This window comes from Thamnophis sirtalis, unplaced genomic scaffold (assembly GCF_051295495.1).
Source record: "Thamnophis sirtalis isolate CommonGarterSnake01/CBP01778 unplaced genomic scaffold, rThaSir2_p1.2 scaffold_1, whole genome shotgun sequence".
Lineage (NCBI taxonomy): Eukaryota > Metazoa > Chordata > Lepidosauria > Squamata > Natricidae > Thamnophis > Thamnophis sirtalis.
The window spans coordinates 15,648,946-15,674,876 of NW_028261381.1; the positions used below are offsets into that span (position 1 = coordinate 15,648,946).

The 25,931-nt window shown below is 38.8% G+C and overlaps 1 protein-coding gene across 1 annotated transcript in view; it reads right to left on the reverse strand.

Moving 5' to 3' along the window:
* The window catches only part of ITGAV (integrin subunit alpha V), a 76,159-nt gene extending 60,060 nt beyond the window's left edge, over positions 1-16,099 (reverse strand). Inside the window, exon 1 of the mRNA XM_087708090.1 lies at positions 15,665-16,099. Coding sequence (XP_087564216.1) covers positions 15,665-15,816 — 152 coding nt within the window. The 5' untranslated portion in view covers positions 15,817-16,099. The remainder of the gene's footprint in view (positions 1-15,664) is intronic.
* Between the last annotated feature and the right edge of the window lie 9,832 nt (positions 16,100-25,931).

Below are 25,931 nucleotides of genomic sequence, written 5' to 3' on the forward strand. Positions count from 1 at the left end.
TTCAATTCTGTCCTGAGGATTTTGGATATACCTGAACTGCATTTTTATTCCAAAAGACTTTCCATGCCACCATAAATATCACATCAAGAAACAGGAATTAGTAGTTGTTGGAAAACATAAGCTCGCCATTTATACTTTGTCTCCCCCAACCTGTGAAATACATCAACCCCCCCCAAAAAGAAGAGAACAAAAAAAGGAGAATTGTAGGTTTTTAAATACCTAATGCATATGACAAAGAATACTTGTCAACCATTTCAGATGCAACATGCAACTTAAAAAAAACAAACATATGCAGCTCACGCCCTTTAAACTGGAATGCTAGAATACCTAATAACTGCAGCTAACCTTGATATCATAGTAAATAAGTAAAGGCTAGGATCTGGGAGGTTTGTGTAACTAATTGCTTTATGTATTGATCCCATGCTAAATGTTGAGAGTAAACAGGTATACTATAAAGCCCCTCTTACATCAGAGGTGGTATTCAGCAGGTTCTGACCAGTTCTGGGGAACTGATAGCGGCTCTCCAAAACGTTTAAAAATCTGGCCCCAAATTGTTGGAAGTGTAAAAAAACACTAGGCACTTTTTATCATATGGGCTGGACGTGCAACGAGGCAAAAAATTATTGGAAAATGATCCAATCATGGTTAGAACAAATGGTAGGAGACCAAATCTTGTTTAAACTGGAAATTTTTCTCCTAGGTATAATACCGGAGGGGTTTAAGAAAGATACGCTTTATTTAATTATACATGTACTAACTGCGGGGTGCATAACTTATGCACAATATTGGAAAAAAGAAAATACACCATCAGAGCTAGATATAATCAGAAAAGTGTTGGCCTGTGCGGAAGCAGATAGGCTCACTCTTGAACTTAAAAATAAAGGGGAATCAGAATATTTTGAAGTCTGGAACAGATTTTATGACTGGTGTAAGACAAGGTAACAAGACTGGAACAAACTGCATATATTGTGATTGGACAGAAGGATTGATAATGTATTAAGTAGGCTAATTGTCAATGGTTGAGGCTAGCTGTATATAATGTGAATGTATGGTCACTTTGACTTCGTGGTACCACATTGTTTTAATTGTAAAAATAATAAAAAATATATTGGGAAAAAAATACCACCTCTGACTGGCCCCACCCCCATCTATTCTCTGCCTCCTGAGTCTCAGCTGATCGGGAGGAAATGGGGATTTTGCAGGAACCTTCCCCTGGAATGGGGAGGGAATGGAGATTTTACAGCATCCTTTCCCTGCCACGCCCACCAAGCCACGCCACACCCACCAAGCCATGCCCACAGAACCGGTAGTAAAAAAATTTGAATCCCACCACTAAATACATGTTATCTTAAAATCCCTAAGTGATTGATCTTTCTAATGTAACATTTGGCTCACTTGTGACTTATTCAATACATATATGCCTTCCAAACAAATGGACATTAATTCCCAGAAGTCTTTGTACTAGCCAGGCTAGCTAGGAAATATTAGCAGCTCAAATTGGCTCCATGTTCCTGATGAAAGCAATTTGAAAATTTCAAACTGCAAGACTGTGAAAGAAAAGAGGCACCAAGGAGAATTTTACCTGATTGTTAGGTCATTTGGAAAAACAAAATACTTCCATGAGCCATATTTGAGTAAGCAACTGGTATTATCTTAAGTAGTTTTGTAGCCTCATGAGAACTAAATTTTATTGAATGCGACATATTAAAGTTGTCTAGAGTCTTCTCCCAGAAAATTAACACTTAAACGCAAACAAAAATAAAATACTGGCAACTATTAGCTTAAACTATGCTCTTTATGCACCAAAGCTTATCTGGTGTTTCCCCTCTCATATATTGTAAAACATCAGGTATATTTTCCTTAATTCACAATGTTATTGTGCACAATATTTCATAGAAACATTCCAGCCATTAACTCATATATAATTTTAATATTTTGTTTCTAATATTTCGTTTGAGATCATGTTATAATTAAAATAGATTCTTTTTTAAAAAAAGGAACGTGTGCCTTCAAATCAATTTTGACTTCTGGTGACTGCCGGGACATATTCCTTCTTCCTAAGGCTGAAAGAGAATGACTGCCTAAAGATCACCCAGCTTGCCTGTGTCTAAGGTAAAACTAAAACTCATAGTGTCAGTCAAGCTCAAGGAACCAAAAATGAGGTGGTGATTTTCTCAAATGAGTTTCTTTATTGCTGCTTGCCCATAAACAGGAATCTTGCCAGACTAAAGGACTCTTTTTTTTCTTTTTGAAATAATGTTTTTTATTTTGATTTTCATTTTCATACACTCACATGTATGCTGTGCATAACCAACACCATACAGCATTAAACAATAATTGCATCAGTTCCTCTTGTCAACAATGCCCCAGAAAATAGAAACCCAATATACCTCTTCCACTCTCCATACACCTCTTTCTTCCACCACCCTCCAACTTTCTATCTTCCCTCCATCATCCCCCTCTACCCTACTTCCCCTCCCCCTCTACCACTCCTCTCTCCACATCCACTCCCCCTTCCTCCTCACCTTCCCCCCCCCACCCTCTCTCCCATCCCTCTCTGCCCACCTTTCTTCTTTCCTACTCCTCCTCCCCTTGGTGGATTTCCACTATACATCAATATACTTGGCTTATCCTATTTTTAAAGAAAAATTAAAGAAGAACAGTATACATGTGAAGTCACATTACATTAAGATCTAACACATCGTATCTAACCTAATATATATCCCTCCCTTGCCCCTCTCCCCCTCCCCCCCCACCTCCTTCCCCCCCCCCCGACTTCCCAGAACCCGTACACGGTATAGATTTTTAACAAACACAGTCTAAAATATATTGAGAAAAAAGAAATAAAAAAAATTAGTAACATCTCTACATTGATCTTAGCTTCTTCTTGCTCAGCTAACTTTAAACAATTTAAATCATTCCTGATCTTAAGCATATGCTATCTGGAATTTCTTAGTCCCGTATTTATTTTGTATATAGTCAATCCATTTTTTCCAGTCTTGTTTATATCTCTCATTTGAGTGATCTTTAAGATATGCCGATATTTTAGCCATCTCGGCTAAATTTGTAACTTTCAATGTCCATTCTTGAGTTGTAGGCAGGTCTTCCTTCTTCCAGTATTGCGCCACCAACAGTCTTGCTGCCATTATTAAGTACAGCATCAAGTTAGTCTCTACCACTGTAAAGTCAGTACTTATACCGAGCAAAAATAACTGAGGAGTAAACTTTATCCTTCTTTTAAAGATATTTTGCATAATCCACCATATTTTTATCCAAAATGCCTTAACCTTTTGGCAAGTCCACCATATATGGAAATATGTAGCATCGAGAGAACCACACCTCCAGCATTTGGGTTGCAGACTAAAGGACTCTTAATGTTGGACAGGTGCATGCTGATGCTGCAGAATAAATTAAGAGATTGTGGCCTATATCAATATAAGAAGGCAATATATCCAACCACAATGAGGATTTTTTCCTTTCCTTTTCTCAAACATCTGAGAAAGAAATATATTTCACTGATATCACTTGTTACTGTTCTTGAAAATGGTATCCACATCTGTGCTGCGACCAAATGCTAATTAGTACTATTTTTTTTTCTTTAGTATATTTTACTTTAAGACGTGTTTATCCATCTCTTAGGAACACAGAGGAGATTTTAAATATGTTTATTTCTCACTATCTTAGAATAAATTTTAAAGAGTTTTTGAAAATCTAAGCGGCTGCTTCTGTGAACGTGGAATAATGATATCTAAATTAGTGTTTCTTAAATGTTTTTCTCTCAGGACTACTGTCTACTGCTAAAAATTATGGAGAAACCCAAAGACCTTATGCATTATATTTTTCATATTATAAATTAAAACTAATGGTGCTACCATTTCTCACTACTGCTTGAGAGGCTTTTAATATTGCATTATTTCTCAACATAGCTGCAAAATAATTTTGATTTTGAGGAATGAGAGTGTCTTGGGAGATCTCTAGGACTATAGAACCATTCTTTAAGAAACAGTGTCCTAAAAATTGCTGAATTTAAAAAACTGAAAACCCAGCCTCTATGTGTGCAACTACCAAAAGAATTTCAACCATATGTGCATCTTGCTTCTTTGGAGTGCTGCCTTATCTTAAATCTTGATTACTGCATTTTTTAAATGTCTTGGTTGAAAACTTGCTGGTATCACTGAGGGAATATTATGAGTACCTAAAGAAGATAAAGCAATTCCTTAAAAAGAAAAGGAAAGAAAAGCTAAAAAGTTGATAAGTATGATTGGTTATTCAGTCAGATATGAAAAGGGATAATTTCCTGGTGAACTTCGTATGTTTAGAAGTATCTCCCATGTATTTCAGGAATGTGATTGTGTCAGTTGAGAGTGGGACGATCATAGTACAGACTGCATGTTGTCTGGCGTTATGAAATGCTGACTAAATGTGGGAAGAGGGTGTTACAAAACTTCAGCAAGAACTAAAGGGAGATAAGAGTCATGAATTTGAGATGGGCAGCTGTATAAATCCAATAATTGCATAAATAAAATCCTTAACCACATTTGCTTCTATTATTTATTTCAGTGGTACAGTATAACTCATCTTGGCCATTAAAAATAAAAGAGCACAGTGGATTTAAATTGCAATTTAGTCGTCACTTATAAACCCCTTCATGGTATTGGACCTGGGTACTTGAGAGACCGCCTGCTGCCAATTACCTCCAAAAGACCGATTAGATCCCACAGATTAGGCCTCCTCCGAATTCCAATCACTGGCCAATGCCGACTGGCGACCACCCGGAGGAGGGCCTTCTCTGTGGCTGCTCCGGCCCTCTGGAACGAGCTCCCCGTGGAGATTCGAACCTTCACCACCCTCCAGACCTTCCGCAAAGCCCATAAAACCTGGCTGTTCCGACAGGCCTGGGGCTAATGAGCTTTTGTCCCCCCTCGAATGGTATGGTTGTTGTGTGTTTTTAAATTGTGGTATTGTTTTGTTCATGGTTTTCCCCCCCTTATTTGTACCCCCCCCCCTTTGACTTGGGTTGTGAGCCACCCTGAGTCCCCTTTGGGGAAAAGGGCGGCATAGAAATATAATAAATTCAATTCAATTCAATTCAATTTTCAGTCAAAGCAATCTTTTGCAGGGTGATAGTTAAGACTTATAGGATGGACTAGCCCTTGCTATTATGTTTCTTTCTTAAAACAGTGAACTGATTTAATGAGCTTCAGAGCCATCCTAAATGTTCAGTATGATGAATGGCTGGAGATTATGACCACGTTTCAGATACTTAACTTTTCCTAGCCTACCTATTGTCCCATAATTTTTAAGCAACATCAACACTGGAAATTCCTAATGCTGGAAAGAACCGAGGCTACAAGTACACATCTTGTTTTAGTAATATTATTCTCATCCTTCTGTAATTTTCACTAATTAATCAACACAGGCTAAAAGCCAAGGATCGGCAACATGATCGCCAACATCTGTTGACAGATATGGCACAAGAAGAAGAAGGAGGAAAGGAAAATGCCCAGAGCAAGTAAAAGTAAATGAAACTTAGTGCTTGGGCTACTGCCAAGTATTTCATAACTAAAGGACTTCTTTCAAACCAAACAACCATGTTGTTATCATAAAGCAATGAGCAGTGGCTGTGATGCTTCAGACAACAAAGCTTTGATGTTACTGTAGGAGTGAACCGCAAGACAAAATTCACCAGTCAATTCCACTGCATAAACCGTGTTGAAGAGAATCCAAAAACGATGTAAAATTTAACACTATAACTACTCTCAGTAATCCAATGCCAATCCTGCTCTTTGAAATCTCAACTCCAGATGTTAAACATGAATAAGTAGTTCGCCTACTGAATTTTCAACTTATCTAGTATTACTCTCTGGCCATCTTTCAAAAACTCTTTTTGCTACTATAAGTTGCTTGACTTGGGCATGTAAAAACTGTCCTATGTTTTAATAGATCCTAGTCTTTTCAAATGGCTTTTAGTTATTTGAACAAGTCTTCCCCTCCTGGCCTCAGGATCCAGGGGGTATATACCTAAAAAGAGATTTTTACTATTAAAAATAATTATAGAATTATATTCTCTAGAATAGAGAATACTCTATTCTAAGAGTATGTATTTGATGTGCCTGGAGCATAATTAATCTAAACAATACAGTTAAAATGAAATCTTCTAATAATACAGGGGAGCAATACAATCCAGCAATAGACTGAAACAATTATGCAAATTTACAGAGGTCTTCCAAAAAAATCGTGAATGGTTCATCAAAGTTAAAAAAAGGGTCACTAATACAGCAAAGATAGTGGTACAGTACAAAATTAGTAAAAATATGGTTATGTGTGTTGATTAAAACTAAGCCAACATAATTTGCAATCTGCCAAGCCAAAAATATTCCAGAATGGTCTACATAATCCATAAATACATTTTTTTAAAAAATATTTTAATATGGCACTATTTATATTTGACAAATCTATGCTAGCATTTACTCATCAGTACATTTTAACTTAAGTTTCCTGCATTTCCTCCCTTAATTCTATTTCCCAGGATTTTTGAAAGACAGTAAAAGAACTGAGAATGCTTCAGCAATTATTTACATAAGTTCCTAGTACTGGCTGGGGAATGCTGGCTGGGGAATTCTGGGAGTTGGAGTCCAGACATCTTCGAGTAGCCAAGGTTGAGAAACACTGTCCTAGTATATTCTATTCCATGCAACTAAAGCCCAGTTCAAATCAAATTTATTAGATAACATTTAAAGCTGCACAGTTAACAGTCCTATAACTATGTAAACAAACTACAAGTAGGATTAAATTTATTACACAGAACTCTGACACTTTAGAGGACTAAAACCTAAAAGGAATTTTAATGTAAATAAAATCCTGTTTGGACAACATTAAAACAGAAGTGCACATCATGAGAATGGCTCCAAATAAGCACTTCCCACACAACACTTAAATGAAGTTTCCAGAAAAAAGATCCTTTGTGTTTGCAATAACTTTCATGTCTATGAAGGTCTATGCTAATACGGGATGGGGGTTCCAGGAGGTTAATACCCAAACAACTAAGATTTTGCAGAATTCCATTAAATTCCTTTCACTGTTAGGCCCTGGAAAATTGTTTCATGGAATTTCTTCAGAGCTGTTATGGTACAAGTTGCTTTATGAGCTTTCCTCTTTATTAATCTTAAGTTTTGTTGCATTGTTTTACAATATGTTCATGCATACTTTATGTCATGATTGAGTATGGTGTAGAGGTTAAGACTTCAGGCTAGAAACCAGGAAAATGTAAGTTCTAGTCCTGTTTTAAACATCAGCCAAGTGGCCCACTTTGGGCCAGTTACTCTCTTTTAGCCCTAGAAAGAGGAAAGGGCAAATCGCTTCTGAAATCTTCCCCAAAAAATTGCAGGGACTTGATCATGCAGTCACCAAGAATTTAAAAAAAAGTGGGGGGGGGGAGCTTTATGGTATATTTTAAAACATGCACTATTGAGAACTTCAGTTTTATGCTAACAGGTTGACTCCATTACTAAAGGAAGACTATTAAAATAAATTGTATTTAAATTAGTTGCAAAAGAATTTAAAATATTTTACTAAGAGCTTTATGAGGCAGCTCTATTTCTTTCTCTTAACAATTACCGCTTGCGTTTTCGTATTTAAAGAGAAAATGAGTTGTTACATTTATCTTTTTTTTTTTAAAGGTTTAATTTTATTTATCTCTGATTTCATTTGTTGCATCTCTTGACATTATAGGTCGAAGAAATGGTGCTATATAAAATTAATGTTTTGCTGTTAAACCATTTCAACTGCCAGTCTGGCAGCCCAGATTTCAGAAATCTTATTTCTCTTATACATTGGGTTTAGGGGGAAATGCCAGGTGAGGTGCCTCTTTGAAAGCAATGATGGGGGCAAACAATGTGAAGGTGTATCCACCCACCCTCCCCAGCAGAAAACTTTCTTGGAGACATAATGTGAGAAGTTTAGCGTTCCATATCGTTTTGTTTCCATTTTACTGACTCAATAGTGCCTCTACACTAGCTGTTTCAAAACTAAAATTATCCTGTAATGTAAACTTATGATCAAAACTGTATATACAGTCCCATATTTTCCAATGAAATCATGGACCATTAAGTGCAGGTATTATTAATACTAATCCCTTAAAAAGATGTCCCCTGAAATACATGTAATATTATATAAAAGTGGGTGTAAAATAATGTGAAATAATAAAACAGCAAGGTCTCTTAAAATATAAATCAACCTCAGAATAAAAAAAAATCATATTATCTTTATCTTACTCAAAAAAATGCTAAAAGAAGATCTGGACTTTTCCTTTGAACACAAATACAAATTTACACAGTGGGAAAATTTGTATTAGTCGTCATACTAGAATAGACAAAGGAACCAGAACAAGACCCAAACCCCAATCCTTAAACTTGCCAAAATTGTTACTGACATCAAACAGAATTAAGTCAGATTTACTGTAATTTATAGAATAAGCAGACATTAAATCAAGTTTATGAATCAATTAAATGAAATGGAAATATCTTGGTCTTTTCTAAGAGACAGTGTGGATAAAAATTGATATTTTTTGTAAAAAAAATTGGATTTTTAAAATTTAAATTGGATTTTTAAATTTTTTTATCATATTTATTTTAATAAAATGCTATTGGAGTAAATAGTTTTCTATTTAAAATACATTAATAATTTAGTTTATTCAGCATGAAATGGAGCTTAGTTATGTAGCGTGAGGCTGTATATTCTGCAATACTTACATTTTTTGATAAACTCATTCAATGAATCCCAGCTCTGCAAGCTGAGATAATATGCACTCTAAAGAGGAAACCTTCATTTTGTTTGCAAATACTAATATTAAACACTCTAACTATCAGCAAGAATGAATCCTTACATTTAAAGAGCTCCTATCATTTCAGATCCATCATGGCACTGTCTGTTAGCGGGCATCCACTCACCTGCTACCCGTCATGTCTCCCTCACCTTGTTGTGTCACTGCCGCATCACCAGCCATCCCATTAAAGTGAATGGGACTGTCAGTGAGTCAACAGTGGGTCAGGGGAGGAGCTGCTACGGGACAGAGATGACAGTTGCTCTTTAAAAATTATGATTTAAATTGAGTTGATTTAAATCAAACCTTTTCACTAGTGATTTAAATCATGATTTAAATTGACTCGATTTAAATCAAATCCACTCTGCTAAGAGTACAACCCTATATATTGTTCATTCATGTGAAAGTTCATTGAATTACAGATATGTGAAAACAGGATTACAACAGCAGGAACTGTTGTTTGAACAGAACCAAAGATAAAGTTTGGGTAGGAAACAAATAAGGTATAACGATGTATTCAATGGTCAGTATAAGAGCATTAAAATACACAAAAAGTAATTTTCCTAATGCACATCTAACAAGAATGCTACAATTGCAATGGTGACATAATTAAAGCATCTTAAAAGCACTCAAGATAAATAAATTCCAATCTATGCTATAATCTTTATTTTTTATAAGGAGTAAAAATACATACGGTAAGTAAATAGTAGACTATCCAAAGAATGTTAGTATTGGAAAAAAGATAAATATACAGGTAGCCCTTGACTTACAACCATTGAACTCAAAATTTCTGTTGGTAAGTAAGATGTTTCTTAAGAAAATTAAGCCCATTTTACGAACTTTCTTGTCACACTTGGTAAGCGAATCACTGCAGTTGTTAAGTTAGTAACATTGTTGTTAAGTGAATCTGGCTTCCGCATTGACTTAGCTAGTCAGAAAGTCGTTCACACAGTCTTGGGACACTGCAACCATCATAAATATGAAAGAGTTGCCAAACATCTGAATTTTGAACACATGACCATGGGGATGTTGCAATGGTCACGTGAAAAATGGTCATAAGTCACGTTTCCAATGCTGTTGTCACTATACCAAGTGTTACAAGTCGAGGACTACCTGTATCCATAATTTTATAACGTAAACCGATGAAAACCTACTGAGAAGATAAACCCACAGTATTTAATAGTGTTGAGATTAGGGTAGAATCCATTACTGGTTTATAATCTTGAATATAGTAATTGAGATTCACCCCAAAGAGGAATATAGCCTTAATTGACTTTAATGAGGTATTATACCATAATAATGCTCTCGCTAGGTTTATTATACAGTTGCAGTTGTATTTTAAACAATTTAATGATGCACTGTGATGCTTTGTAAGCCATTTCAAATAAATGTGTTTCAGAAAAATGAAACAAGGATTTTCATAAATAAATACTTATTTAATTATATAACATTCCAGATCATCAGATACTCATATTTCTAAATGTTTTACATATATTGTAGTTATGCTGCCTGGAGTTCTTGGGTAGTTAGCAGTAAAACTAGTTTGATAAATAAAACAAGAAACAATCAGAAGCAGTTAGCTATTTAATAGTTAGGGGGCAAACTACAGTACTCAATGTTAAATGCTATAGCAACCAACATGATGTCACTTCACTACTGGATGGAGGCAGAAATGTCCAGCCATCATTTTCCATAGTTTTATGGATTTTTCAATGATTTTTTTAAAGGTCTTTAAAGGTTTGGCTAACTTATGTGGTCATTTATACATTTCTCTTTTTCCATTTCCTGCTGCAAATAATAAGGAATTCTACTCTTTTGATTTGGAAACACAATTTCTGAGGCCAAACAAAGTGCATTCAAGGGCTAGATATTTTATCTGTTTGTTTGTTTATACGCTGCCATCTCATAGAAATGTTAAGTCCGGGTGATATACAATATATAGATATGGCCCCATTCCCCCCACAATGGGGTTGCTGGTCTTTACAGCTTTTAACCAAAGGATTGCTTCGTGCTTTTTGGTTTGTTTTAAACCAGTGTTTCTCAACCTTGGCAACTTGAAGATGTCTGGACTTCAACTCCCAGAATTCCCCAGCCAGCATTCGCTGGCTGGGGAATTCTGGGAGTTGAAGTCCAGACATCTTCAAGTTACCAAGGTTGAGAAACACTGTTTTAAACCCTTTCACAATACGGTTCCACCACAAAACCGCGGAGGACAAAATCGCGCTCGACGAAAGCGCACATTTGACGTCATCACAGCGCGACGAAAACATCGCGCTGTGATCGAAAAATGTAAAAATAAAGCAAAAACCTTACCCTAACCCCCCCAAACCTAACCCTAAACCTAACCCTTAACCTAACCCTAAATCTAACCCTGAACGTAACCCTTAACCTAATGCTAAACCTAACGCTAACCCTTAACCTAACGCTAAACGTAACCCTAACGCTCTAAACCTAACCCTAACCCTTAACCTAACCCTAACCCTAAACCTAACCCTTACCTTTATGTGAATCGGCTTGCTTTAATTTTATTTTTATTTCAATTTTTAATTTTTTTCGTCGCGCTGTGATGACGTCAAATGCGCGCTTTCGTCGAGCGCGATTTTGTCCTCCGCGGTTTTGACAGGTCACGTCACAATACAAGGTTTCTACAATAATCACCAGAGAATCCCTATGTTTAGAGGCGTCATGTCGAAAGTTAGGTAGAAAATATTGACCAGGTTACCTCAATTAATCTGGCTGCCAAAATTAAACAACAAAAAAATGTTACCCTGGAATGAAACAGCAAAGCCTTCAGAGATTTCCCCCCCCCCCCCCATTAGGCATGCCTTTGTTAGAACAGCATGCAAGCTTTTGAGCTCTCTATAGACTTGGGAAAGAAGCAAAGGCATTCGAACATGACCAATGAAAGCGATTAGACAGCACATCTCAGAGCACGTCTGAACTACCAGTGAAGGCACTGGTTAATTACTTCATTTGTAATTATATTTCTACCACCAGGAACAAGAGCAGGGGGCAGACATTTTCTGCTTCTGGAGGAAAAAGCCGATCCCTTCCTTTGACACCACTTTACATAAATAAGCCAACTGGATCTGTGACAAGAGTCACCACATCATTAGGCTCAGTAAGATTAACACAGAAATGGTAGCTAGCTAGTATTTCTCTCCCAGGGCTCTTACCATTTATCCAGATATAAAGGGGGGAGGGTGTATTTTTTTGTTAGCACCAAAGATTCACCTTCTAGATCTTTTAGATTATGTAAATGGGGACCGTGCTTTCCTATATCTTAGGGAGCAGAATATTTTGGCTCAGTTCCTTTAAGAGATGAACATTAAAGACTGGCAATACGATAGTATCCTAAAGTGGTGATAGCCTAACTTAAAACAACCTGGGAAAGGTTTTCAGTGGACTCAGCTTAGTTCCCTAATTCATTTATTACTGCTTCTGGTATGCTGCCTGAATAAAGATATAATACTAAATAAAAAGATAAAAATAAAATGGAAGCAGAATGCTCCATACCATAACTGGGTTGACCAAGTTGCCCTGACCCAAAAAACAATTAATCTTTCCCCTGGTATAAGTGACAAAGGGAGGAGAGCCTGTGGCCTAGAGGTTAACACATCTACCTAATATGTAAGGAGCCAGGGTTCGAATCCCAGAAGGGTATGGCTAATTGATGAGAGCTAAATAGCTTGAAAAAGATCTATACTAGTCTCCCTTTATTTTTTTGTCGGTAAAACATACATTCAACACTTAATAAAAAACCAGCTACATAGTAGTTCACTGGATTGTCTGAACCTAGCCATTTTGGTTTATCAACCAACTGTTTATGGCTAAGTACTCGATGAGCCAGACTAATTTTGCTTGATTCTGTGAATCACAGCTTATTATGTGAGAACCTAGCACTTATTTCTGATATCAATGTATGTTTGAACAGAGGCCTAGTTATCGAGAGATGATAAAATGTTGATTTTAATCTATCAAAGGAAATCCTAAGTAAGTCCAGTTGCCTTCTGGGGAAAAAGCAAGCTTGGGACATCCATGGCTTTGTATGATTAAGAGTCTCCATAGATAGGGATTGGATTCATGGTTCATGTATCTCAGTGTTTTTCTTTTTAATGTTCCAACAGTATTTTCTGAAAATATATAAAACAAAGATAAATTCCCCTAGGATCAGTAGGATTTAAATATAATATTGCACTTAAGACTTTTCCCCACTTCCATCTAGTAATGGCACAAACATGACAGGTAACATATTTTTTTTCTGATATATCTCTACATCCCATTCCCAACCCATGAGTAAGGTCTTTAGCTGGATAAATAGTAGCTTCTTGTTATTCTGTCAAAGTCCTGGGGAAGCTTAAGGTATAAGCTTTGTCCAGTGGTGGGTTTCAAATTTTTTTAGAACATCTTCTGTAAATGTGGCCTGCTTTGTTGGAGTGGCTTGCCGGCCATGTGACTGGGTGGGCGTGGCCAACTTGTAAACTGTGGTGAAACTCACTTAACAACGCTCTTGCTTAGCAACCAAAATGTTGGCTCAGGAACTGTGGCATTGAAGCACGCAAGTCTTAAAGCTGTCAAGTTACAAGACCCTTGCATCCATAACCCTTTAGAAAAAAAACCTCCCAGGAGTGTTCAAACTTGACAGCTTTAAGACTTGTGGACTTCAACTCCCAGAATTCCTCCTCTCGCTCTTCATCTTGATGATATGCGTATGGGCGGAGGGAGGGAGCTGGAACCGGTTCTAAATGGCACTGTAGATTTGTGGAACCTCTTCCATAGAAGAGGTTAGAACTGGCAGGAACCCACCCCTGGCTTTGTCATTTATTGCCATGGAGAGAAGTCAGGTGACTGCATGAGTTAAAGCACAGGCAGGATAGGACTCAGCAATGGAAACAATCATTGTTGGGCTGTTTCTGCTGTTTGTTTGTTTTCTGACTCAAATACTGTACTTGGACTCAACAGCCAGGAAAAACTCTTAGAAATGCAGCTTTAGGCTAAAAGTTACTCTAGGATATTTATGGGGGAGGATATTGGACAGCAAATCGTATTGTATGACCATATCAGCAAATATAGTCATTGCACACAGAAACATAATTACACTCAAAATATTACCGGTACTCATAGTTAAAATCTTCACTTCAAACACTGAACTAGTAAGAAATTCTATTCTAATAAAAAAAAAATACTCCAAGGGGCATAAGAAGTTATCAGTAATTATGGAAACAGAAGCCTAAGGAAAATATCTCAATTTTTCCTGGGGCATCATCTTCCCCACTTTTCCATTACTTTGAACTTTTTGCCACCATAATCAAAATGAAGCACTGTCAAATAAATTAGAATTTACTGGATTGAGAGTGCTTTGAGTGAAAACAATGTTCAGTGAGGCACCAGCTTTATAAACTGAAAGAGGTTTTTTATATGTTTACACATGATTCCTGTCAAAGGTTCAAATATTCAAAGAAGCATTGCTGAGAAACAGTTCTATTCATGGAGCATTATTTTTATTTTCAACGGCCTTTTTTATTTTTCCTTGTTTGGGAGCTTATTGCTCCCCCCCCCCCTTTACAATGAAGCACAAAATGTATTATTATTTCATCAAACCAGTGAATCATTCAATGTACAGTAATTACAATACTGTCCTAGCCTCAGATATGCACAGTGTTGTTTTCTTTTTCAAAACTAAGCATCTGGTACTTTAGGATTTGTTGTCACATCTCGGAGCATACAGTAAAATTGTATACAAATTATTATGAATAAAAAGTGCTTTTGAATGTAAGTCCTTAAGTCGGTAGAGCAAAACATTAGCCACATCTTCTACGTGTTTTACAGCATCTAATCACTCTTCACCTAAGCACAGCTATCTTTCCCAACTACAAAGACTATTTGTTCTACGGACTGGATAAGAAGACTTCAATCTACAAAGTGCATTTGGATTTTATCAAATCCTCTTATTTCTGCTTCTCCATAAGGGGAAGGGAAGCCTGCATTCCCATACCATTTACCTGGGAGCAAACTCCATTGAAATCGGTGGGATTACAGTACTTTACCTTCCCTTTCAAACAGAGCAGTGCTTATCCTCAAGGCTGAAATATGTTCAGTTCAAAATGTAGGCAAAAGATCTTAATGAAACAGAGGTTAATCTGGTTTGACAAGGAGGGTGCTTGGTCTCAGGAGAATGGAGGTAGTCCTCGACTTACAACAGTTCATTTAGTGACCATTTAAAGTTACAACAGCACTGGAAAAAAAGTGAGTCATGACCATTTTTCACACTTATGACCGTCGCAGCATCCTCATGGTCATATGATTTACATTCGGATGCTTGACAGCTGACTCACGTTTATGACCTTTGCAGTGTTCCCAGAGTCATGTGATCCTCTTTTGCGCCCTTCTGCAAAGGAAAGTCCACTGGAAAGCCGATTCACTTAACGACAGTGCAATTAATGTAAGAACTGCACCATTAGCAAAATGTAGCAAATCCACTTTAAACAATTTCTCACCCAACGACACAAATTTTGGGTCCATTGGGAGTCGTAATAGCAAATGGTAAATAATAATAATAATAATCTACATCTGATTTTCCTTTTCGACCCTTGCTAATCTAAATCGCCCGGCAATTCCTTTCAAAGGTAGATCCTATCCAAGCGCTCAAAAGAGGGACCGAAGCTGATCCAGTTCAGTTCCCTTAAAGAACTTTCTTGGGATTTCACCCAAAAGTTTCCTAGCTCTCTATATAATAGACTAAAAATTATATGGGAAGCGGCGGAGATTTTTTATTTTATTTTATTTTTTAGCGTTTGCAGCGGCGCTTTGCAAGAGACGCGCCTGGCAAGAGAAGAGACTTACGAGGAACGGTCGGGGGCGAAGAAATCCACCGCGAAGCCGAAGTAACTGCCGTCGGAGCCCGAGTATACAGTCGGGCTCTCCGCGTCCAGGTTGAAGGCGCACCCCGGCGCTACCAGGCGACCGGCGAAGAAGAGCAGATAGAGCGCGACCATGGTGAGCCCAGGAATGCCCAGCTGATGCCCCTGGGAGGGTGTGTGTGTGTGTGTGTGTGTAAGAGAGAGAGAGAGAGAGTATGTGTGAGAGAGGGGCGGATCTTCCCGGATTTCTGATTGCCCGCCGCCGCCTCCCCCTCTGTCTATCCGATGCCCAGCAGCGGAGGAGAAAGCGGCCGTGGCAACGCCGAGCAGAGCCGGCGGAGGGAAGGGAAAACAAAAACCACCAAGCCAACCGACGTCCTCTCTGACGGACTGCAAAATACTCCCAGCCCAGCTCGTCAGCCGGCCTCAAGCACTTCCTTTTTTGTTTTCTTCCCTGTTGTTTTTTTTCTTCCCCTGGACGGGTAGGAGGACGTGGGCGGAGAAATCAGCAGCAACCGCCGCCGTCGCCAGCCCTGAAACGCGGTCGATCCGCCCCCTTCGTGTTTTTTTTTTTTTTCCCAAAAAGAGAAGGAGGAGGGCGAAAAGAAAGCGAAGGAACGAAAGGCGTCGCGTCGCGGGCTCTGTGGCCGCTGAAAGGGGACGGGCGAGCGCTGGTGCCAGAGGGCTGGAGGGAGAGGGAGGGGGAGAGCCGGCTGGGGTCACCCTGAAGTGCTTGTATGCGGGTGTTAGGAGGCTGGAGGAAGTCTCCAGGATGGCTGGGCCGAGAGCTGCGCGCTTTTAAACAATGCTATATTAATAGGATACACTTATAATAATTCGGGGTGTGTGTATATGTGTGCGTGCGAACGGAGCCTTGCAGGACTTGGGAATTGGGGAAGAGCAGGCTTCTGAGCGCGAACTAGGCATGCGCGGAGCAACCAGGCGGCTGCCCGTATGGGAAAGCGGAGATGGCGAATTGACTGGGCTGTGGAGTCCCAGGATGGTCGGAATGGGGAGATGCGTGTGTGTGTGGGGGGGGGGAGATAAACGCTACGCGCTCGATCTTCAGCCCGCCCACCGACGGGGCGGGGGGGGGAGTTCGTGGATGTCTCATCGTCCTTCGAAGTGCCTTGGGGACGATGAGTCTCTCCTGGGGTTTGCTGATTTCTCCAACCCTGCCCTTTCCATGCGACCTCGACGTGTGCCAAGGCATACGCGGGGAGGCGAATTGCAAAATCCTCCAGGAAATATAAAGGTCACCTCTGCCTTCCTACTTTGGTGAGTTCCTTTTCGTGACGCGACAAGTCGGGTTTAATCGAGGTCTTCGATAAATTATTCAGGGCTGTGATTTCCCCCCTCACCCCCCCCCCCAAAAAAAACGTCTACGTGAAAGTGTGAGTGATAAAACGGACGACTCTTCATTGGTGGCTTAAATATTTAAAGAGGCCAGTAAGTGGGGCCAAAAATGGTATCATTTTTAAAGAAGAAAGTTGCTTAGCCTCTATGGAGTCTCCAAAGGTGCTTTTTCAAGGTGTTTAGACCTTTTTTTTTGTAATTAGTTTTGTTCTGATGAGCTCCCTGTTGTGCATAATTTTCCATAGCAAATTATTCTTGTAGCTTGGTGAAGGTTGTTTTTATATTTGCTTAAGTCAAAGTTGAAACTGAAAATACAATTATTAGCAAGGCACTCTTTTGCAGTTTGCTAGGAAATGTGATATGTACCTAGGATCAAAAAGGCCATCCTATTATCTACAATCCAAGGCCACGCAACTACCCCACATATGCTTCCTTTCTTTGAGATAAGTGAGAACATAGGGATTGTTTTAATCATACTTTCCTGAGAACTCACCTAAATAAATTCAATGCTCAGTGGAATGTACCGTGTTTTCCTGAAAATAAGACAGGGTCTTATTTTCTTTTGACCCCTGAAATAAACGCTTGGCCTTATTTTTGGGGAGGTCTTATTTTTGAGGTGTAGGAGGCCCCTTAACCTTGGCCTGCGGCTCAGCTGGTCCAGAGAGGGCCGGAAGTTCTGTTTCTGGCACACTCTTGCTGGGCCTGCTCCTCTTTTTGTGGCGGCCACTAAGAGAAGGGGTGCGGTAGCTAGAGTTTGTGGGAACGGTCTCCAAGAAGCCGTTCCACATAGATGGCAGGCGCAAGTGGGGCATGTTCCCCCCTTCCCCCATAGGAATTGTGGACTGGCTGCATGTGTTTAAATATTTTAGGACAGGGCTTATTTTAGGTTGTGCTCAAAAGCTCAATTGGGTTTATTATCTGGGGAAGGTCTTATATTTGGGGAAATAGGGTACTTCTCACGCAACACAGGAAATTGCTATAGCGCAGACCAGTCATTCCTTTCAATATTGCCTATTTCGACACACTGCAACTTTGGATAAAACCGGCAAGTCTTTTTTCCCCCCTATCATCACCTACTGACATGAGCCAATCACACGAACCAATACTGGTTCGGAGTATGAAGCTCTGATTGCAAATCATTATTTAGCTCTATAAACCTTACCTTGAGCTAGTCATTGGCTAGTTCACACATCATGCTAATTATAAGTGGTTTGATTGGATTATCTATAGTTAAACAAACTGCTTTAGCACAATGACAACTATCAGTGGCTCATAGGACAGAGATAAAGATAAAGGGAAGGGAAGATGCTCTTGAGCTCCTCTGGAACAAGAGGATAGCATAACAAATGAAATTATAGGTGCTTTTCAGCACTTGAGTGATGGACACTCAACTGAGTTTTCAAACAACATCAAACTGAATATAAATCAGCAGTGCGATGGCCTTGCAAAAAACAAAAGGAAGATGCAATTTTATGCTGCATCAACAGAAGTATTTTTCCCCAAATCTCTTTATCCTCCTTGGGATACACTCCATCTGAAGTATTGTGCACTATACTTTAATGTATGCCATGGACTGGGGGTTAGGGACATATGACAGCATTCTTCAAATCATTTAGAAGTTATCAGAGAGAAAAAATATCATATTTTTTTTGTCTCTCATTCCAGAGTTCAGAACAAGGAATAATTAAATTGAATTACAGGAAAGCAGGTTATTGAATTCTAGAAGAAATAGGCTTAGCAATCAATGCAATTTATTGTTAGACACCAGTTACTGAGAGGAGTGGTAGGCTTCCTTTGCTAGGTATGTACTAACAATGGCTAGGTAGCCCTATGCCTGGCATGAAAGCCAGCTGAGTGACCTTGGGCGAGTCACTTTTTCTCAGCCCAATTCATCCCACAGGATTATTGTGTTGAAAATAGGAGGAAGAAGGAGACTAAATACCTAGACTTTTAAATGAGATGTCTATGTATATTGCTTGTGTTAATATGTATAAGAAAATGTTATGTATTTAGAAAATCCTAAAATTAAGAGTAGGTTTTCCTGTGCAGAGCGATGGCAGTTGAAAAAAAGTTTTGCAACTCTTGTGGTGATATATTAGGAATTTGAGTAAAAAGCAAATGCTGTCATCCTTGCAGCAGATTCAACGCTAGGCAATCTCTGAAGCATTAAATACTAGGAGTCCTTTTATTTAAGGAAATCAGGTTATATGTTTGCACACTGTAGCATGTTCAATAGCTTCAGGAAAAGTCCCAGGTGACAGTAAATCTAGAAAAGGAGGAATTACATTGCTTGCAACAGAATGAAAAAAATAAAATATTTATAAACTTGAATAAACGTGAGTTGAGAGCTGTGCCACAGTGATCTTTTAAACTTTTTTGATCTTCAAAAACAGAAGGTTAAAATATAAACTGACAAGAAAGAAAATGTTTCTGAAAGAAAAAAAGAAAATAGAGATGCAAAAAGAAAAAAGGAAAATGACTCTTGACTTCCTTAGGTAGATATGAATAAAAATACATCTGACTCTTATCCTAAGGTTAACATTTGTCTATATTATTTCTATAGTCTCATATACTCCTAAATCAAATCCAAAAATGGTTTCCCAGGAGAAACAAAATTATTCAAGGTCTTTTCCTTATTAAAACTGTCAATTTCACCATCTACGCCAATTCCATCAACTTCATTATCCATTCTTCCATTGTAGGTATTTGTAGATCCTTCAGCCTTTGTGCATATAAAAGTTTCACTTCTATTATCATACATAAAAGGAAAGTTCCATAAGATGTTTCCTTTTATTTGTTTCCATTAAGCCCCAAAGAAAAGTCTCTGGCCAATAGTGTTGTGATGGTCTTGCACCTGTTTAAATCTGCATCAGACTTTGTGAGAAGGCTGTGTTTTGGGGAATTTACTTTCAGTTTGAACTACTGTAGTTCTTTGTCAAGCAGCTGCTTATTCGTACAATTTGTTCAGCACCCTGCTAGATTTGAAAATATTTTAAGTACTGACAGATTAGTTTTCTTCACCTCTCCCAGAAAAGTTTACTTTATTGTTTTTTCTTGCCGGGTTTTCTTTCCAACATTATTTTCCCAACGTTACTTATCTTTTGATACTTGTCACAAGCAGCTGATTTCATTAAAGCAGTTGTTTGCTGAGTCAGTGAAACCACTTCCCACTCATCTCCCACCCAACTTAGTCACCATTATCCTGGAAAAGAAATAATAGAACTGTTACTGTATGGACTCCTTATACTTACTAAAAATATTCTAGCCGTCTGTTTGGGTTTGAGACAGACATTTCCGTGCGGGTATGTCTGCCCAACCTAATATTTTAAAACTCTTAGTCTACATTTCCTGATTGTAAGCAATGACTTGCTTAAATCATGTTTTTATTGAAATTGCATTTGGTTGGGTTCATACGTTAAATAAAAGCCAGGTAAAGACATTTTGACTCAACACAATATATGAAAACAATTATAGTAATAAGAAATATGTTGAAAATCTCAGAACAGTTTATTTCCCCCCCAATATTTTATCAGGTATTTTTTCTACATTTGAAACTGTCAAAAATGACCTCTAACCACAATCCCCAAATCTTTTCATAATAGCTTAGTGAATTGTTTGAATCACGTCTTAAAAGTTACTACATTTAAGTATGGCAAACACTGCCAGTATATCCTAATGGGACATAACCTAACTGAAGAACTTTGGTTTCTAAAAAAGTAAATGTTGAATTGGTTTTTGGGCAAAGAAATTGGTAGCTATTATAGGTAGTCACCTGAACTACCCAAATTGAGACCAGGAATTCCTTTATTTTTGCCACTGCTGAGAATTTGTGTCTAACAAAGAATGATCCCAAGCCTGGAATGGAAAAAAAATGGGATTGGTTGTGGTCTATGCAGCTCACCAACCACTCTTGCTATTCCTAAAAACCCTCACATTGTGGGAAACCAGAGATTTTTGGCTACAGTATATTATTGCATTTAGTGAGTTTGGGCGGTGGTGGATAAGAAGCAAGCATGTTGCATTCAGCCTTTAAAGATGTGTAAAGTACCAGTTTTCCCCCCTCTTCCATTCCTTCCAGAGTCACTTTTAGAATGTAGCCCTTGCCAGGCCATGCAAAACCTGGTGTGTCCCTCAAATTGAAGGAAATTGCACACTCCTGTCTAGACAAACAGGATAATAATTTACTTCTATTCCTTTGCTCCTGTGTCTAAATTAACGCTTGTTGTGCTGCCTGGATTTGTGGAGTGATTAACTGAATCTGACAGGTAAGTGACTAACAAAATATTAGTAATACCTGTTTCAGTCTGGACAGACAAAAACAGTTTGTGGTTAAGTACAGTTCTTGTGAGCAGTCAATTTTATATCACAGAAAAGTAGTTGTAAAAATCGCATTTCTAGTGCAATTTGCTCTGTGGCTGAGCATGGCTACAAAATGAGGAGGCAACATGATTGGAATCTCCTTCCTGACAATAAATAAAATGTGCTGAGATACTTATATTTGTTCTGTATTCTGTTTCCCAATTGGCAGGGGCCACCAGACTTAATATCCAAAAGCATGACTGATGCTCTTTCTGTCCCTTATTGGGCCTTGAACCTGACAAAATAAACCACTTTAACAAGGATCTTATGAAGCTGCAGTGCAAGCACCTTTCCCAAGCACCTTTCCAACCATCTTGGTGGTTGAAATGGGGAGGTAGGAGACTGAATGGAAAGGTCTAGCAATGGCTTGAGAGGAGGGTGCACCGGGACTTCTTTAAATGATGCTGGAAATATTCCATCTCAAAGATGAATTAACCTTCACTAAGACCTATCCAGGTCACCTCCCAGGTTGTCTTGACCAGTGTTTCTCAACCTTGGCAACTTGAAGATGTCCGGACTTCAACTCCCAGAATTCCCCAGCCAGCGAATTCTGGGAGTTGAAGTCCGGACATCTTCAAGTAGCCAAGGTTGAGAAACACTGGTCTTGGCCATCCAGGAGGGGCATGAATCTAAATCATATTTTAACATGGTTATAGTCCGGAGGACCCTGTCTACTTTCTTTGATCCAACCAGATCAAGCTGTTCAGTGTTATCTCTTCCCCAGGAATCTCCAAAGTAATTACATGCTTGACCTCCAACTGAGAACAGATCCAAGCCATTTTATTTGCCAGGTGTACTGCAAATTTCTCAGCATGACCCTGAAGATGAATTTCAAAGTCCCTTTATCCAGAAAAGATTGGGCACCCCTAAACAGGGCTGTTTGATGTCATTCTCACTGCTACGAGGTAGGCTTAATAGCAGCTGCAACTGGTGATTGATCCTCTGTAAACCACAGGGAATGTCGGGAGATAGACCAAAACAGATTGCAGAGGCACAATATTTCCAAGGTCTCTGTCGCCTCCTTATGCAGTTGCCATGGCCTCAGTAGGGGCTGTATAGCAAAAGTTCAGGAACAATATCCAAATTCCTTTGGAAACCCAGTGGGTCCATCAGTCACTTAGGCCTCAATGAATTGACATGGGTTAGGATTTGAGACTTTCACTCGGAAGATAACCCAGAAATGGTGTTGCTTTGTATAGTTGGGAATAATTGTAGCAAAAACATTTCATTGTCCTCATATATATGGCAACAGGTAAAATAACAAGCCTTAAAATTGTCAATGAAGATATCAAAATGGTAGATAGCTTTCGGCTTTTAGGATCAATTATCAACAATAAAGGAAGAAGCAGTCAAGAAATATGTTGCAGACTAAATTTAGTAAAGCAGTCTTGAAGGCCTTGGAAAATAGTTTCAGATACTATGATGTGTCTATACCTATAAAGATCAAAATAGGGTAAACCATGATATTCCCTGTGACATACTATGAAAATGAATGTTGGGCCTTAATGGATTCCATCTTACAAAAGTAGGACAGAAATAACATTGAAGTCTTCTGAAACCTTAGATAGCCAAGACCACCAACAAATGGATCAGTCAAACAAATCACTCACTTGAGGCACAAATAACCAGGGTCAGATTATCCTACTTTGGACACATTAGGGGAGTACCTAGTTCCTCAGAAAAGACTCTAATGCTAAGAAAGGTAGAAAGAAAGAGAACAGGACAACCACTACTGTAGCAAGTTGGATGGACTTAATTACACTGGCAAATGAATGCAACATTGGAAGACCTGATCAACCAGATTAGGGACAAAACATGGAGAAAATCTGCCTGGTTGCTAAGAGTCAACACCATTGATGGCACATAATCATCATTACATGATTCTTCACACTACTGTATAAACTAACTCAACAAGAAGAATGTTGAAAATAAATACATTAAAAACCCTGACAAAAACTCTCAGTGGTTACTGCCTTTTAGCAATAGCAATAGCAGTTAGACTTATATACCGCTTCATAGGGCTTCCAGCCCTCTCTAAGCGGTTTACAGAGTCAGCATATTGCCCCCAACAACAATCCGGGTCCTCTTTTTACCCACTTCGGAAGGATGGAAGGCTGAGTCAACCCTGAGCTGGTGAGATTTGAACAGCCGAACTGCAGAACTGCTACTTCAGTCAGCTGAAGTAGCCTGCAGTGCTGCATTTAACCACTGCGCCACCTCGGCTCCTTTTCTCTCTCTCTCTCTAATAAAATGCCATTTCTGTTTTTAATATGTGGGAGGAAAAAAGAAAACCAAAACGGTATGAAAGAGTAGGAAGCAAGATTGGCAGAAATCTCAAATGTTTCTTATTAGATGATTTCATGTTTAAGGATGAAAATGTATTCACTTTATTTTTTATTTAAAAACAAAGCTACAGAAGTCTGTGACCAGATTAGCATTCAGAGGCAGGCCCAGCTCAGTACAACTACTCCAGTGATTTTTTAAAAAATCACTGACTTCTTTGTAGGAATCTTGATAACGGGAGAATATCGTGGATTTGCATGCATGTGAGAGACAGACCCAGGATTCCTCTGATAGAAAGCAGCCTTTTCTATTAATTATATAATCTTAATATTACTCTCTTGAGGAACTCATGGTGGACTGTAGTTGTTGGTTTCTTCCTTCTGAAGATCCAGCAGGTACATTTAAATGTGACAATAGATATGAAACAATTTGGAAACAAAGTACTGAATCCAGTACTGAGAAACAAAACCGGTTTCTGTTAAGGTGCTGGACCAGAAACTGGGAGACTAAGTTATAGCCCTTTTAGGCATGAAAGCTGACTGGGTGACTGGGCCAGTCACTCTCAGCACAATGCATCTCACAGAGTTGTTGGGATAACATAAGGCAGATAGATACAAATTCAGTTTCATGTCTTAAAAGTTGAGAATTGAGGCTTCTTTTTTTCTTGAAGTACTGATGTAATCTCTGTTTTGCCTGTGAGCATACAAGCATCACTAGATGTTTCCCTCTGGGCTGTTTTCTTAAATTATGATTTAGGGATCATAATTTAGGTTGGGTGGACAACCATTTTTATTTCCTGGAAATATATTTGGGCATCCAAATAACTGGAACTTAGCATTTCCATTATGCTCAGCCAAGCTGCCCTTAAAAGGAAAGAACTAAGTAGCATAAACTATCTGCCAACCTTTATGTTGAAGGTCATTTCTCTGGCAAAATATTGTGACTAATCATGTCTCTGGAAGACATTTCTCATATTTCAAAATGTGGCCCCCAATGTTAGTCTGTGCAGCCTAACTGATGCATCTTTCATTTACAGCTAGTTTTTAAGGGTGTCACATTGGGATTTGCAAATGCAAAGGGGGGGGGATAAATGATGAGCAGTATCAGATCAGTAGGGGAGACAAGGACTGCTTAGTTAGTACTGTTAATTAATTCAATAATTTCCTATTATTCAAGACCCAAAGAATGGGAGCAGGCAAAAACATTGGTGATGGGCACTCTGAGGTCCTGTCTGAGCATATTTTGGTGATAGGATTGCTAATCCAAATCTTAAGAACCTGTGGAGGAAATTAAGTCCCATACCCAATGGAAAGGTGCTCCTTCAAAGCGTTTCCTCCTCTCCCACCAAGCATTACCAGCCAGCAGGCAAACCATCTACAATCACTCTTCAATGAGGGCTAGATGAGTTTTGACTAGCAGTTGTCCAGGCTAGCTATCAAAACTTATTTGTGGATCAGGGATTTAACTCTCTCCCAAAAGAGAGTAAATCCATATCAGAGCCAAGGTGGCGCAGTGGTTAAATGCAGCACTGCAGGCTGACTGCTAGATCAGCAGTTCAGCGGTTCAAATCTCACCGGCTCAGGGTTGACTCAGCCTTCCATCCTTCCGAGGTGGGTAAAATGAGGACCCGGATTGTTGTTGGGGGCAATATGCTGACTCTGTAAAACCGCTTAGAGAGGGCTGAAAGCCCTATGAAGCGGTATATAAGTCTACTGTTATTGCTATTGCTATATTCAAAGGTGTTTAGAGCAGAGGTGTTAAACTGGCAGCCTGCAGACCAGACCTCACCCACCTCAGCTCTGCAAAGGCAAAAAACATTGCGATACATCATGACATCAATGTGACAGGTCGAGTTTGACACCCATGGTGTAGAGCAACAGTGATAAGTGGGAGAGTGTCACATCATGAAACACCCTGGAAAGAGGCTCGCTCTTACCGTTAGGTACACCTCCCAATCACTGGTCAGCTGCTCCAAATGACCTGGATTTCTGAACCAAGGATCAACTCAGCATTCTTACAATATGAATCAACCCAATCTCGAGTTACCTTTCATCAGGGCACCATCAAAGAAGCAAGAACCACAGAGATTTTTATTTAAAAATGTTTAATGCAAGAATTGGAAACCTATCAAATCTTGGAAAATGTAGTTTACTATTACTGAGTTTTATTACTGAGTTCATTAAGGTAGACCATTTGAAAGCTTAGAATTTGTCTTAGATTTCCTGCAACCAGGACTGAGCTGCTACTTATTG